The sequence below is a fragment of the Lynx rufus genome, unplaced genomic scaffold (assembly GCF_022079265.1).
Source record: "Lynx rufus isolate CCGP_SWC_20201006 ecotype Redwood Valley unplaced genomic scaffold, mLynRuf1.p SCAF_4, whole genome shotgun sequence".
Classification (NCBI taxonomy): domain Eukaryota; kingdom Metazoa; phylum Chordata; class Mammalia; order Carnivora; family Felidae; genus Lynx; species Lynx rufus.
In genome coordinates this window covers 50,367,885-50,383,511 of record NW_025814856.1, presented here as the reverse complement: position 1 = coordinate 50,383,511, position 15,627 = coordinate 50,367,885, and the positions used below count along the sequence as shown (strand labels likewise).

Below are 15,627 nucleotides of genomic sequence, written 5' to 3'. Positions count from 1 at the left end.
TTGATCACTTCTAGTGGTCTCCTATTCCTGCTTTTGCCCTCTGATAGTCCTTCTGAGGCCAGCAACCAAAGTGTCACTTTAAAACAAAAAGTCACAGGGGCGTCTGGGTGGCTCAGTCGGTTAAGCATCTGACTTCATTCCAGGTCACGATCTCACAGTTCATGAGTTCGAGCCCCGCGTCAGACTGTGCTGATGCCTCAGAGCCTGGAGCCTGCTTCAGATTCTGTGTCTCCCTCTCTCTCTGCCCCTCCCCTGCTCGTGCTCACACTCTGTCTCTGTCAAAAATAAATAAATAAATAAATAAATAAATAAATAAATAAAGTCAGGTCGTACTTAATATCGTCTGGAGGGGGTGTCCCATCTCATTTGGAAGAGCAGCCTGAGTCCTGTCAGTGGCAATCCTCTGGTCCCTACAGAACAGGGTCTCTTGCCGACTTCATGTCCCACTTCTCTTTCCCTTGTTTATTCTGCTCCAGGCGCACTGGCCTTCTTGCTATTTCTCCAATGTGTCAATCATACTCTGACCCTAGAGGCTTTGTACTTACTGTTATTTCTAGGGGAAACACTGTTTCCCCAGAGAGCCACATGGGTTAGTCCTTCAGTTTCTTCGGGCTCTGTGTTTTCATAGGGCACCTTCTCAGTGAGGCTTTCTGTGACCATCCTGTAAAGAGTGCCAAGCTCTTCACCTCCTCATGCACGGCTTCACTGGCTTTGTTTTTTTCCCATAGCACTTTCATATATGTTGTGTGCATTCTAGTATCTCTTCCCTTACTGTAGTGTAAGCTTCATGAGGACTGAGACGATTTTGTTCTCTGTTATATTTCCACTGCTGAAACTACCCCCTAAGTAGCGGGCACATGAAGAAGTTAATGAGTTTCAGTTTTGGCACGGGGCGTAATTTTATCATCGCGGTAGTGGAGCTGTACTGCTTGCTGCAGGTACAGTCATGCCTTGTTTTACTGCACTTTGCTTTGCTGAACTTCCCAGGTGTTTAATTTTTTACAAACTGAAGGTTTTTGGCCACCCTGCATTGAGCAGGTCTTATCAGTGCCATTTTTCCAACAGCATTTGCTCACTTCATGTCTCTGTGTCACATTTTGGTGATTCTTAAAATATTTTGAACTTTTTCATCATTATTTTATTTGTTGTGGTGATATTATGATAATTGTTTTGGCGTGTCACAAACTGCAGCCTTATACGACCATGAATTTAATTGATAAATGATACACGTGTACTGACTGTTCCACTCACAGGCCATTTCTCTGCCTCTCTCCCTCTCCTCGGGTCTCCCTATTCCCCAAGACACAACAGTATTTAAATTAGGCCAATTAATAACCCTGCAGGACGTCTAAGTGTTCAAGGGAGAAGAAGAGTCACATGTCTCATTTTAAATCAAAAATAAGAAACGATTCAGCTTAGTGAGGAAGGCATGTTGAAAGCTGAGATAGGCTGGAAGCTAGCCCTCTTGTGCCAAATGGCCAAGTTCTTGAAGTGCTGCTTCAGTGAACACACAAATAGTAAGAAACAAACAACCTTATTGCTGATATGGAGAAGGTTTTAGTGGTCTGGGAAGATGATCAAACTGGCCACAACATTCCCTTAAACCAAAGCCTGATCCAGAGCAAGGCCCTAACTCTTCACTTCTGTGAAGGCTGAGGGAGGTGAGGAAGCCGCAGAAGAAACGTCTGAAGCTAGCGGAGATTGGTTCACAAGGTTTAAGGAAAGAAGCTGTCTCCATTACATAAGAGTATAAGGTAAAGCAGCAAGTGCTGATGTAGAACCTGCAGTGAGTTATCCGGAAGTTCTAGCGGAACTCGTTAATGAAGGTGACTGCGCTAAACAATAGATTTTCAATGTGGATGAAACAGCTTTCTATTGGAAGAAGACGCCATCTAGAACTTTCATAACTAGAGAGAAGTCAGTGCCTGGCTTCAAAACCTCAAAGGACAGGCTGCCTCTCTTGTTGGGAGCTAATGCCGCTAGTGACTTGAGGGTGAAGCCAGTGTTCATTTAGCCTGTGGATTGTCCCAGGGCCCTTAAGAATTATGCTACATATACTCTGCCTGTGCTCTGTAAATGGAACCACAAAGCCTGGACGATAGCACATCTGTTTATAGCATGGTTTACTGAATAGTGTAAGCCCACCGTTGGTAACTGTTGCTCAAGAAAAAAAGATTCTTTGAAAATGTTACTGCTCATTGGCAGTGCACCTGGTTACCTATAGGGCTGTGATGGAGATGTACGAGATTAATGTTGTTTTCATGCCTGCTCACGCAGCATCTATTCTGCAGCCCGTGGATCAAGGAGTGATTTCAACTTTCAAGTCTTATTATTTAAGAAATACTTTTTGTAAGGCTGTAGTTGCTGTAGATAGTGATTGCTTTGATGGATCTGGGCAAAGTCTGTTGAAAACCTCCTGGAAAGGATTCACCATTTTAGATGCCATTAACAACATTCGTGATTCATTGGAAGAGGTCAAAAATACCAGCAGGAACAGGAGTTTGGGAGAAGCTGATCCCGACCCTCATGGATGACTTTGAGGGGTTCACGAATTCTGTGGAGGAAGTAACTGCAGATGTGGTGGAAACAGCAAGAGAACTAGAATCAGAAGTGGAGCCTGATGATGGGACTGAATTGATGTAATGTCGTGATAAAACATAAATGGATGATCAAAGCAAGTGGTTTCTTGAGATGGAATCTACTCCTGGTGGAGATGCTGTGAAGATTGTTGAAATTAAAAAAAAAGACTACTGCCATTCTGGGGCCTTTGATTTCCATGTAAATATTAGAATGAATATACTGTTTCCACCCCCCAAAAAGTTGCTTTTATTTTGATTGGCATTGCATTGAATCTATAAATAAATATGGGGAAAATGGGCATGTTAACCTTGTTGAGTTTTCTAGTGCATGTACCCAGGGTATTTCTTTATTTAGGCTTTTTAAAAATTTTCCGCAGCAAATTTGGTAGTTTTCAAGACATAAGTTTTACACATTTTTGTTAAATTTATTCCTAGGTATTTAATATTTTTGATGATATTTCAAGTGGTATTTATTTAAAAATTTTATTTTCCATTTGCTAATACATAGGCATGACATTAATTTTTGTTTAACAGATACTATGTCCAGGGATCTTGTAAAAATTCACTTACTCTAGTTGCTTGTAGAGTCTTTGGATTTTTTATAAACATAATCATGTCACTTGCAAATAAAGTTTTCTTTCCCATTTTGTGTGTGTGTGTGTGTGTGCGCCTTATCACAAAAGCTATGGCCTCCAGTATAATTTGAATAGAGATGGTGGCAGTAGACATCCTTGTCTGGTTTTCACTCTCAGGGGAAGATGTTCAAGCTGTAATAGTAGCTATAGTTTTTTTGAAAGTATCTTTTTTCAGATTAAGAAAGTTTCCTTCTGTTCCTAGTTTTCTAAGTGTTTTTGTTATGAATGGGTATTGGATTTTATCAAATGCTTTTTCTACTTTTATTGTAATGATTGTATAATTTTTCTCCTTAAATTTGCTAATGTGGTGAATTACATTGATTTTTCAAATAACAAACCAACCTTGTATTCCTGAAATAAGTCTCATTTGGTCATGATGCATTATATGTTTTTATTTATCTCTAGATTTTATTTGTTAATGTTTCATTTATGATTTTTGTGTTTATATTTATGGGCATTGTTTCCTTTGTTAGTTTTTACATTATATCTCTTAGTGTCACTCTTTTTAAGTCCTTACTGAAGAAATGACAAAATAAGTCCTAATAATAGTGTACCATAAATTAGTATTTTTATCATGTCCTGAACAGTGCAAGAACTTTACAGTATTTTTATATTATTTCCCTTTTTTAAAACTATGTTTTTGTATGTATTTTACTTACATGTTTGCTGTAAATCCCACAAGACGTTGTTAGTGTTGTTGAAAACAGTAGTTTTGTTTTGACCCACATATTTACCTTTTGTGGAGCTGCTGATTCTTTTTTTTTTTTAACATTTTTTTTTTAACATTTATTTATTTTTGAGAGACAGAGGCAGAGTGTGAGCAGGGAAGGGGCAGAGAGAGAGAGGGAGACACAGATCTGAAGCAGGCTCCAGGCTCTGAGCTGTCAGCACAGAGCCTGATGCATGGCTCGAACTCAGAGACTGCGAGATTATGACCTGATCTGAAGTCAGACACCTAACTGACTGAGCCACCCAGGTGCCCCTGGAGCTGCTGATTCTTACTGACATTTTTGTACCTTCCTCTAGAATCATTTTCCTTAAGCTGAAGAACATTTCTTTCTGTACTACCTCCTTGTCTGCCAGTGAGGAATTCTCTTAGCTTTTCTTAACTTGAGAATGTATTTTGCTTTTACTTTAGAACACAATTTTCCTTTAAAAAAATGTTTATTTCTTTATTTTGAGAGAGAAAGAGAGAGAGTGAGCAAGGAAGGGGCAGAGAAAGAGGGAAAGAGAGAATCCCAAGCTGTGCTGATGGTGCAAAGCCTGATGTGGGGCTCGAGCTCATGAACCATGAGATCATGACCTGAGCCGAAATCAGGAGTTGGATGTTTAACCAACTAAGCCACTCAGGGACCCCTAGAACACTTAAAAAAAAATTTTTTTTTTTTACGTTTATTTTATTATTGTGGGACAGAGCATGAGTATGGGAGGGGCAGAGAGAGGAGGAGACACAGAATCTGAAGCAGGCTTCAGGCTCTGAGCTGTTAGCACAGAGCCCGACATGGGACTTGAACCCACCGACTGCGAGATCATGACCTGAGCTGAAATTGGACGCCCAACCCACTGAGCCACCCAGGCGCCACCCCGTCCTCTCCCCCGGAACACTATTTTTAAAGGAAATGGAATTCTTGGTAGTTTTGCTTTCTTTCTGTACTTTAAAGATGTCATGATGTCATAATATTATCTTTTTGCTTTCATTGTGAAGTCAGTGCTGTTTTTATTATTTGTTGGAGCAGTGGTTCTCAATGGGGAGTGATTTTACCTTCACTTCACCCTCTCTTCCAGGGGGACATTTGGTAATGTCTGGATATGTTTTGGTTGTCTCAACCTGGGGTGGGGTATATGCTGCTGACATTCCTACAATGCACTGAACAGTTCTTTACAACAAAAAATGATTTGATTGACAGTGTCCTAAGTGCCTAGGTTAGGAAACTGTGCTTTAGAGGTAACATGTCTTATTTTTTTTCTGATTGTTTACAAGATTTTCTCTTTCTTATTTTTTAACAGTTTGATTAGTATATGCCTAGGTTTTATTTTCTTTGTTTTATCCTTTTGGGGATGAATTTTAATTCCCTCTAACACTACACTATCTTTTTACTCATTTGTGTGTTTTTTCATCGTTTTTCTTTAATATATTCATTGTAGTTATCTTGAGGTCTTTATAATGCTACTCTTTGGACCACTTCTGGATCTGCTTCCATTGACTATTTTATCTTTTGATTATATGTGTTTTGAACATTGTTGATGAAATGTTATAGAGGCTGCGAATTATCCTCCTTTGAAAGATGTTGGGTTCTGTTCTGGTTCCAGCTCTTCACTTTTATTCTGCCGGGGCCTTGTTTAGTTCTTTGTTGGATTTGGCCTACTTCAGTTTTATTTATTTTTCCTAAGGTGTGGCCTTTGTGGGGTTTCAACTGGATGTCTAGGATCTTTACAAGATCTCTGCAATTTGGGCTCAAATTCCAACAACTTGTCAGCAGCTTTGGGAATCTCAGTTTCCCAGCATCTGCTTCCTACTAGGTCTCCGTGTGCTTTTGTCTTATGCTTTTGCAGCCATGGAGATGATCAGGAGTGGATGAGAATTTCTATGCAGATTTTTGGTGTTCTCTTTCTGTGGCTACCCACTGTCCACCACCCTGTCCCTCCAGTTCTAGCCATCTTTGCCCAGAACTCTGATCTCTGTTTCCACTCCCAGAAGATGCTTCCAGGGAAGTTCTTGGGGGCAGTGGTGGATCACCTCATGTTTTTCTTCTCTTTCATTGACTGCAGGCTTGTGTTGACTATAGGTCATGCTATAAACAGTTGTTTTATATGTTTTGTCCAGATTCTAAAGTTATGTATGGTTAGAGAGTAAGTCTTATACCAGGTATTCTCCAAGGCTAGATTCTGAAGTATCTCTTTTCCTTTATAAAAGATTAACTGCATTAAAATATTTATGTATGTATGTATGTATGTATGTGTGCATGAGTGGGGGAGGGGCAGAGAGGGAGGGAGAGAGAAAATCCCAAGCAGGCTCTGTGCTAGCAGCACAGAGCCTGATGTGGAGCTCAATCCCACAGACTGTGAGATTAGGACCTGAGTCAAAACCAAGAGTCAGATGTCTAACACCCTGAACCCCCCAAGTGCCCCAAAGATTAACTGCTTTTTAAATCAGGTTTATTGCTTTGAAGAAATGCTGGTTTGGTTGTCATTATGGAATAAGTTCTGTATTTCACGGAAGCAAGTATTAATTGGGAAAGCGGGTTATGTCAGTTAACTTACTAAGTATAACTTGATGTCTTAGTTACTTATTGTGTTTTTGGTGCTTCAAGGAATCAATTGCTGCAGTTTGCCTTAGAGTCACCACCCATATCTCCTGCTTCCTCCTCTTCAAAGAACCTTGCTGCCAAAGTACACACTCCGGTGGCCTTCAGACATTCTTTAAAGCAAGGAAGCAAATTAATGGAGAATTTCTTGATTAGAGAAACTGGTGGTTCCACATCAGAGTTGTCGATAAAAGAGAATGAAAGCAAAGTCATCCCTCAAAAAGAGGTGAACACTTCTTCAAAGACCAAAGAGGCACCTTCTGTAGAAAAGACAGCTCCACGTTCCTTAGTGGCTAATGTTCCTGAGACACCCTCTACGTCAACTTTGAAACAGGCTGCCAAAGGTAGGAAATTATTTTCATATATGTGTTTTCTTACTTAATGGAAATCTTTTCATCCCACATGACATAAGAATAAATCAGCATCTTGAGGGGGGAAGGAATGGGAAAGGGCAAACCAGATTTCACATTTTAACATTCTCAGAAATTGATGTAGGCAGTGCTGCAAGATATTTTTGTACTCTTTCTCTCTCATAGAATGGGAATTGAGGCTGATTGCTGGAAAAATGAAGCAGTTTTAATTAGCTCATATTTTAACTATGGCAGTTGGTGTCTATTTTTCAGCTTTTAATTTCCCCCCTCATCTTTCATATCAATTCCATTTTAATCTTAAAGAGCTCTTTTTGTCTTATTATACCACTGCTTGAACACTTCCAAGCTGTTACGACTGGCGTTTATAGCCACAGACAATTTGACCCCTCATCTAGCTGTCTGATCTTATTTCTTATTTTTCCCTCTCAAAAATCCTTCTATACTAGCCCAGCTGATCTCCCCGTTATTTCTTGAATATACCCAGAGATTGGAAAAACTACAAGCTGCAGGCCAAATTTGGCTTGACACCAATTTTTGTAAATAAAGGTTCACTGGAAAATATCCACCCCCCTTCTGTTTATGAAGCTTTCATGCTCATGAAAGAGTTTAGTAGTTGTAACAGAGACCATCTGGCCTACAGAGCCTACAATCTCTACTACCTGGTCCTTCACTAAAAATGTTTGCTGACCCTTGTTTTACCTTTCTAGACTTTATCCAGATCCTAACCGTTCTTCTGTTGTGTCAGATAATACTGGCCTCTCCCATCACCAAAGTGGCAGAGCACTTGCCTTCTGGACTATTTTGTGTACAGTTTGCTTTTTTGATGATGAATGGCTTGGTTTGTTTAACCTATTATTTCCATGTCTTTTCTTGCCTGTGAAGTTCAGAGCACCTTTTAGGCAGAAATTAGGTCTTAACACATCTTTGGTATGCCCACATCACATACAGTGCAGGGCAATGAGTGGTTATTAAACTTAGGTTGAAATTAGCATATTAGTACTCAAGAGTTTAAATTTTGTAAGGATAGGTGAATTTTAAGTGCATTTCCTGACAAATCTTTGATCATTGTATCAATTGACTGTTCTTGTTGTAGTGTTTTTAGCTAATAGTTAAAAGTCTGTCCTACCTCTATTGCCCTGAGGGGCCCTTCTTTTTCTCTTTTGCTTTTCTAAGTGCATGTTAAGGTTGGAATTCTATTTTTTTATATTAATTGCTGAAAGATGTCAGGTTATATGTTATTTTTACCCTTTCCATAAATAATAAAATCTTTATTTCTCTTTTTAAAAAATACAGTGGATTGTCCTGTTTGTGGGGTTAATATTCCAGAAAATCACATTAATAAGCACTTAGACAGCTGTTTAACACGTGAGGAGAAGAAGGAAAGCCTCAGAAGGTAAGGAAGTTAAGTATAACCATTGACCTACTTTAGCAAGGTACTTCTTGTGCTTTGTGAACTATTCCACCAGCTCTTCCATTCTGTCTCCTTTGCTCTGAGGGTTATTTCCCATAAGCCATAAGAATCTGGTGACCTTGATGGAACTGGAGGGTATTATGCTAAGTGAAATTAGTCAGAGAAAGACAGAAATCATATGACTTCACTCATATGAGGACTTTAAGAGACAAAACAGATGAACATAAGGGAGGGGCAACAAAAATAATTTGGGAAGGGGAACAAAACAGAAGAGACTCATAAATATGGAGAGCAAACTGGGGGTTACAGGAGGGGTTGTGGGAGGGGGGATGAGCTAAATGGGTAAGGGGCACTAAGGAGTCTACTCCTGAAATCATTGTTGGACTATACGCTAACTAATTTGGATGTAAATTTAAAAAAATAAAAAAATAGGGGCGCCTGGGTGGCGCAGTCGGTTAAGCGTCCGACTTCAGCCAGGTCACGATCTCGCGGTCCGTGAGTTCGAGCCCCGCGTCGGGCTCTGGGCTGATGGCTCAGAGCCTGGAGCCTGTTTCCGACTCTGTGTCTCCCTCTCTCTCTGCCCCTCCCCCATTCATGCTCTGTCTCTCTCTGTCCCAAAAATAAAATAAAAAAAACGTTGAAAAAAAAAATTTAAAAAAATAAAAAAAAAAAAATAAAAAAATAAAACAAGTTAATAATTAAAAAAAAAAAGAATCTGGTGACCTTCATTCTCCTTAGAAATGTTTCTTCTTGGGGCACTTGGCTGGTTCAATTGGTAGACCATGTGACTCTCAATCTCAGGGTTGTGAGCTCAGGCCCCATGTTGGGCATGGAGCCTGTTTGGAAAAAAGAAAGAAAGAAAAGAAAGAAAAGAAATGTTTCTTCCTGAGGAATAAGTTTTGAGTATAGAAGCTGAGCATTTTCTCCTTGAATAGTGAGGAATCAGCATCGGTCCTCTTGTTTGGACTGCTCTTTTTCTAGATGCATCTGCCATATTTCTTCTAATACATTTAGTTACGTCAATTTATCTAAGACCTGCTCATCCATATGTAATTAAGTTCAAGTTCCAACAGTGGTCCCACACCTTGTTGCATATTGTATGTTGTCCTGCCATTTGCTCTGTCTTGCAGTTTAGAAGCACTGCATATTGTATCTCTCTTAAGGAAGGATTCACTGCACCGGTGAGTGTATTGAAGGCTCTGAGAAGTTCTGTATCGAAGGTGGTTGTTGGAATTTGTGTAATCCAGCAATTACTACATTTATTTGACTGCAAAACCTTTTTGTCCTCATAACTCATATCTTGCAAAACTAGTGTTTGTGAAGGTACATTTAGGGAAGCATTGAGCTCTGTTTCTCTTTAGTTACATCCTGATCCTGGGGTCTGGTCACATAAGAGAGACTGTGACATTTGAAATATTTTATCCACAACACCCTGAGGGGCCATTTTCTCGATAGGGGTGACAACCCTCCACCCGTTCCATGTAGAATCGTATCAGAATTGATTCACAGAATACTCTTCCTTTTGATGCCTTCAGATTCTGAGGACCCTTAAATGCATTACTTTCACTAAATGATGAAAGAAGGGTCAGTGTTATCTTCATGTTTTGGGCATCATCTGTCAGTCTTCATATTTAAAAATTTCTTGATAGAAGTTGTTGATTCCTGCTGTTGCATTTCATTGTAAATGCCTGTGAACAGCACAGTTTTCCATTCGAATTTCACAGGCATAAGTTTAATAACCTAGTCTTGCTAAGCCAAAATGTTTTAGATGCAGACTTAATGAACTGTCTCTCATAATGTGCATGTACAAACTCCTACAAAATGTTTTAGGTCTCACTAACTACTGTGATTTTTATTTAGCCGTGATCTTATCCTGTAGAGCCCCCTGGGTAATTTTCAGAAAACTGTAATTTGTTGAGAGTCTGCAAGTCTTTCTGCAGTTAAATAGTGATCTCTGGCTTTTAGACTTTATTGATAGAGCATAAAAGAAACAATTTAGCTAGGGAGTGGTGCTGTAGGTTTATAGAAAAATGTTTGATTGTTTTCAGTCTCCATTTATTCAACTGTGCCATTTCTCTCAGTATAGTCTTTAGGCCATTTGCATCAGATTTACCCTGTGGAAGGTTATTAAAATAGACTTTAGGGGCGCCTGGGTGGCGCAGTCGGTTAAGCGTCCGACTTCAGCCAGGTCACGATCTCGCGGTCCCTGAGTTCGAGCCCCGCGTCAGGCTCTGGGCTGATGGCTCAGAGCCTGGAGCCTGTTTCCGATTCTGTGTCTCCCTCTCTCTCTGCCCCTCCCCCGTTCATGCTCTGTCTCTCTCTGTCCCAAAAAAAAAAAAAAAAAAAAAAAATGTTGAAAAAAAAATAGACTTTAGGTCTCCACTTCAGAAGTGGGTGGTATGGAGATGTGACCAAGAATCTGCAATTTAATAAGCTCTCCTGGTAGTTCCAAGATTCGCTACAGTTTGGGTAGCATGGCCTTGAAGGCAAACTAGTTATATGTAAGTCCTTTGTGAAATCTTGTTTTTTGGATAAACCTTTTACTTTCAAGGGCTTATTAGTTTCTACCGGAGACTTTGGCATTTTCATTTGAAAATTATGGGAATTGTAATGACTACTTTGAATGCATATTTATTAAGTACCTAATTGCCATGGTGTTGAGCCAAGCAGTGTACTCAGAGTCAGATTATAATTGTATTAAATAGATTAAAACTCACTAAGGGTCCCTTTTATAAAATTGTCTCAAGTCATTGATACCCTTAGCTTGATTTCTATTCCGTCTTAAGAAATAATGTTTATTAACTCCTTTTTTGGATGGAGCAGAAGAAAGTCATTTGATAGGGCTTTGTTATATTACATTGCAGCTTAGTGCTTGTCACTGTATTAATTATATAAGTAGAATGAAGAGCCAGGTGGTGGTTTTGCTAATACACTTGTAATGCCTTATATATTTGTTACTGTAATTAATTGAAGTTAAAGATAACAGAACCCTCAGTATTTTTTGCTGTTGTTTTCAATCGTGTTCTTTGAAGATGCTGCCATAAGAATACTATCTACCTGTCGGCTTTCTGACTTCTTTTTTCATTGGCAGTAATGAATTGGGTAAAGCTAAGGGGGTGGGGTAGTTTTGATTGTGGATTAGAATTTTTTTCTCAAGAAGTTATATTCTTAAATCTGTCGTTTAAATCTCAATAGTGTTTATACTCTGATCATCTGAGGTAACTGTTTTTTATAGTTTTTGCCTGGAAACCATGGATGCATTTTAGGGCAAACATGTTTTAAAGCATTGGAGAATTGAGTAAGTCTATGTAAGTGTGATTCTAAGTGAAGTTCTTACAGCAATTAGTGCATAGGCTTTCCATGGGCATCCCAGGTCTGCATCCTTAGGCCTGACCTCCTTATGAGACCTACGTTCCTCTAAGTTTGGCTGCCATGTGGACCCTGGTATCTGAATGTGCTGTCAGCACCTCAGATACATCATATCCAACACTATCACCTTTATTTGCAAATTGGATCCTTCTTCTCTTTCTCACTTTTATCTTAATGGTTCCACTGCTCTCCCAGTCACAGTGGTACTCTGTCAAGGCAAATTACTGTTTTATGTGAAGAGATTTTGATAATTCAGAGTAACCCTTAGTGATTTCATTTTTTCCCTCTTTTCAGTTCTGTTCACAAAAGGAAGCCTCTGCCCAAAACTGTGTATAACTTGCTCTCAGATCGCGACTTAAAGAAAAAGCTAAAACAGCATGGATTATCTATTCAAGGAAGTAAACAACAGCTCATTAAAAGGCACCAAGAATTTGTACACATGTACAATGCCCAGTGTGATGCTTTGCACCCTAAATCAGGTAAGCTAGTAAAGCAATGAGTTCTTTTCTCTGGATAAAGCAGTTTGTGTAGCTCAGGGATTATAAACCATAGAAAAGAAACATTAATAAGTATAATTTTGATAGTAGATGAGACATGCAAATGTATTCCTTCAAAAGGTATCTAGAATACGCTCTGATAAGCCAGCCTTTCTCTCAGCCTCTTAGTCCCTATTCCCATCTCAGAGGCAACCCCTGCTGCCCGTTTCTTATGTATATCTTTCCAGAGATAGTGCAGGATGAAGACTTGATCTAGAGAGCTGGGTTATAATCCCAGTTTTGTAGCTTTACGACTGGGGGACTATGGGCAAGCTACTTACTATCTCAGTTTTCTCATCCATAAAATAAGGATTATGATACTGTGTGCTATATAGTGTTTTTAAAGGAAATAAATGAAAAGTGCATGGCATTGTATCTTAGCAAGTAGTTAGCATTCAACAAATGTTACCATTATGATTATAAATTATACACAAACATATGTCATTGACTATTGTTTTGTAAAAATGTTAGTACTATATACACACTATTTAATGGTTTGTCCTTTTCATTTAATCACACACATGTTTTGGAGTTCTTTGAATTATTAGCATATATAGAATTGCCTAATTTTTTAAAAACTGAAGTACAGTATGCAAACAGAAAAGTATACAAATGGTATTGTTTAGTGAATTATCACAGAGTAAATTTCACAAAGGGAAAATACCTTTGTAACTACTTTTCAGATAAGAACCAGCATCCCCAAAGCCCCTGTGCTCCCACCTCCAATCACTCCTGCCTTCATTTGCACAAATGACCAGCACCTTGACTTCTAACACCAGAGATTATTCGTTTTGCTTGTTTTTCCTATATTTTGTCTTTATGTAAATGGAATAATAAATAGCTTATGTATTCTTTGCAGTGTGGCTTTATTTGTGCAGAATTATATTTAGAAGATTCATCTATGTTTTTGTGTACAGTTGTGATCTTTTCATTTTTGTTGCTATAGAGTATTCCATTGTATATCACACTGTTTATCCATTCAGTGGTCGATGGACATTTTGATTTGTCTACTCTTTGGCTCTTAAGAATAATGTTGCTATCTCTTTTACGTGTCTTAGTGCACATAGGCACACATACTTGTTGGATATATATATATCTAGGAGTGAAATTATTGATATATTTGTGCAGCTGCTTAGCTTTCATGGATAATGTAGCCAAAAACTACAGTATAGTGCCAGGGTACATTTTTTTTTTCCTTATTTAATTTCTTTTTTTTCTTCTTCTTCTTGTTTTTGTTCCTACCAGTGCACACTTTCATTAGGAGGGTCTGAGAGTTCCAGTTTTTTCACATCCTTGACAACATCAGTATTGTCAGTTTTCTTTTTTGGCCATTTTAGTGGGTCATTGGTAGTATCTCATTATAGTTTTAATCTGCATTTCCCCAATGATTTACAGTGTTGGGCACATTTTTATATGTTTGTTGATCATCTGGATATCTTCTTTGGTGAAATACCCATCTAAGCATTATGACCAATTTTTTTATGCTGTGTATCCTTTTCTTCCCCTTATTTATTTGTGGGAGTACGTGAAGTTTTCTGTATATAGATATTGCTGGATATATATGTATATTTAAACTCTTCAGTTTGCCTTTTCGTTCTCTTAATGACTTCATTCAAGAAGTAGAAGTTCTTAATTGTACTAATCTTTTGCATTTTTCCTTTAGTTAGTGCTTTATGTCCTTGCCTATTGCAAGGTCATGAGGATCTTGTTTTGTTCTAAAAGCTTTATTGGTTTTGCCTTTACGTTTTGATCTGCAATTTATCTGGAATCGATTTTAGCGTATGTTGTGAGGTAGGGGCAAGATTCTCTTGTTTTTCCATACAGATAGCCAATCAATGCAGCACCACCATCCCTTCCCCTATCTCTTGATGGTTTTAATTTGTATTTTCCTGAGGCTAATGATGTTCAGCATCTTTTCATATATTTATTTGCTATTTGTGTGTGTGTGTGTGTGTGTGTGTGTGTGTGTGTGTTGGTAAAGGGTCTGTTGAAATATTTTGTCCATTAACATTTTTTTATTGCTTATAAGAGTTGTTTTATATATTCTCGGGGTGCTTGGGTGGCTCAGTCGGTTAAGCCTCCAACTCTTGATTTCAGCTCAGGTCATCATCTCACAGTTTGTGAGATCGAGCCTCGCATCAGGCTCTGCACTGACAGCATGGAGCCTGCTTGGGATTCTTTCTCTGCCCTTCCCTGCATGTGTGTGCACTCTCTATCAAAATAAACAAACTTAAAAAAAATAGAGTTGTTATATTCTGAATACCAGTCATTTGTGAAATACATGTATTTGAATATTGTATCCTAGGCTTTGACTTGCCTTATCATTTTCTTAATGTCTTTTGAAGAGCAGAAGTTTTTCATTTTGATAAAGTCCAGTTACCACTTTTTTTCTTTTATGGTTCATGCTTGTGGTATTCCATGAAGAAATATTTGCCTATCCTAGGATCACAAAGAATTTCTCCTATGTTTTCTTCTAGAAGTTTTATAATTTTAGCTTTAGTCTATGATGCATTTCCAGTTACTTTTTCTGTTGATGTGAGGTAAAGGTTACAGCTCACTTAAAAAAATATGGCTATGGGGGCGCCTGGGTGGCGCAGTCGGTTAAGCGTCCGACTTCAGCCAGGTCACGATCTCGCGTTCCGGGAGTTCGAGCCCCGCGTCAGGCTCTGGGCTGATGGCTCAGAGCCTGGAGCCTGTTTCCGATTCTGTGTCTCCCTCTCTCTCTGCCCCTCCCCCGTTCATGCTCTGTCTCTCTCTGTCCCAAAAATAAATAAACGTTGAAAGAAAAAATTAAAAAAAAAAAAATATGGCTATGTATCTAGTTTTAACAGTCTCATTTGTTAAAAAGGCTATCCTTTCCCCATCTACATTTCCCCCTTTGTCAAAAATCCATGGACCATATATGTGTGTGAATATACCTAGAATCTTTTCTGTTCTATTGGTCTTTATGCTGGATTTTTTTTTTTTTTTTTTTTTTTTTTTTGCCAGCACCATACCCCCTTGATTACTGTAACTTGGTAGCAAGTATTGAAGTCAGGTGGAGAAAGTCCTTCAAATTTGTTCTTTTTCAAAATTACTTTGACTATTCTAGGTCCTTTGCATTCCCATGTAAATGTTAGACTCAGTTTGTTAATGTCTACAAAAAGAGCCTTCTGGGATTTTAATTGGGATTACGTTAAATTCATTGATCAATTTAGGAGAATTGATAACTTTACTGAGTCTTTTAATACCAGTTAAGTTCTGTCTCTGTTTGTTTAGGTCTCCATTAATTTCTGTCAGCATTGTTTTCCAGCTTTTTATATATATGTTTTCTAGTATTTTGTTAAGCTTACCACTAAGTTGTTGTCGTTGTTTTTGGTGCTATTGTAAGTGATGTTTTTTATGTCGGTTTCTCATTACTATTTTAAAGAATCATTTTGAT

The 15,627-nt window shown here is 38.5% G+C and overlaps 1 protein-coding gene across 1 annotated transcript in view; it reads left to right on the top strand.

Annotated features, from left to right (window-relative positions):
* RAD18 (RAD18 E3 ubiquitin protein ligase) overlaps nucleotides 1-15,627 on the top strand; it is a 99,443-nt gene that overhangs the window by 20,584 nt on the left and 63,232 nt on the right. The window contains exons 4-6 of the mRNA XM_047096012.1: nucleotides 6,526-6,863; nucleotides 8,184-8,283; nucleotides 11,965-12,149. Coding sequence (XP_046951968.1) covers nucleotides 6,526-6,863; nucleotides 8,184-8,283; nucleotides 11,965-12,149 — 623 coding nt within the window. The remainder of the gene's footprint in view (nucleotides 1-6,525; nucleotides 6,864-8,183; nucleotides 8,284-11,964; nucleotides 12,150-15,627) is intronic.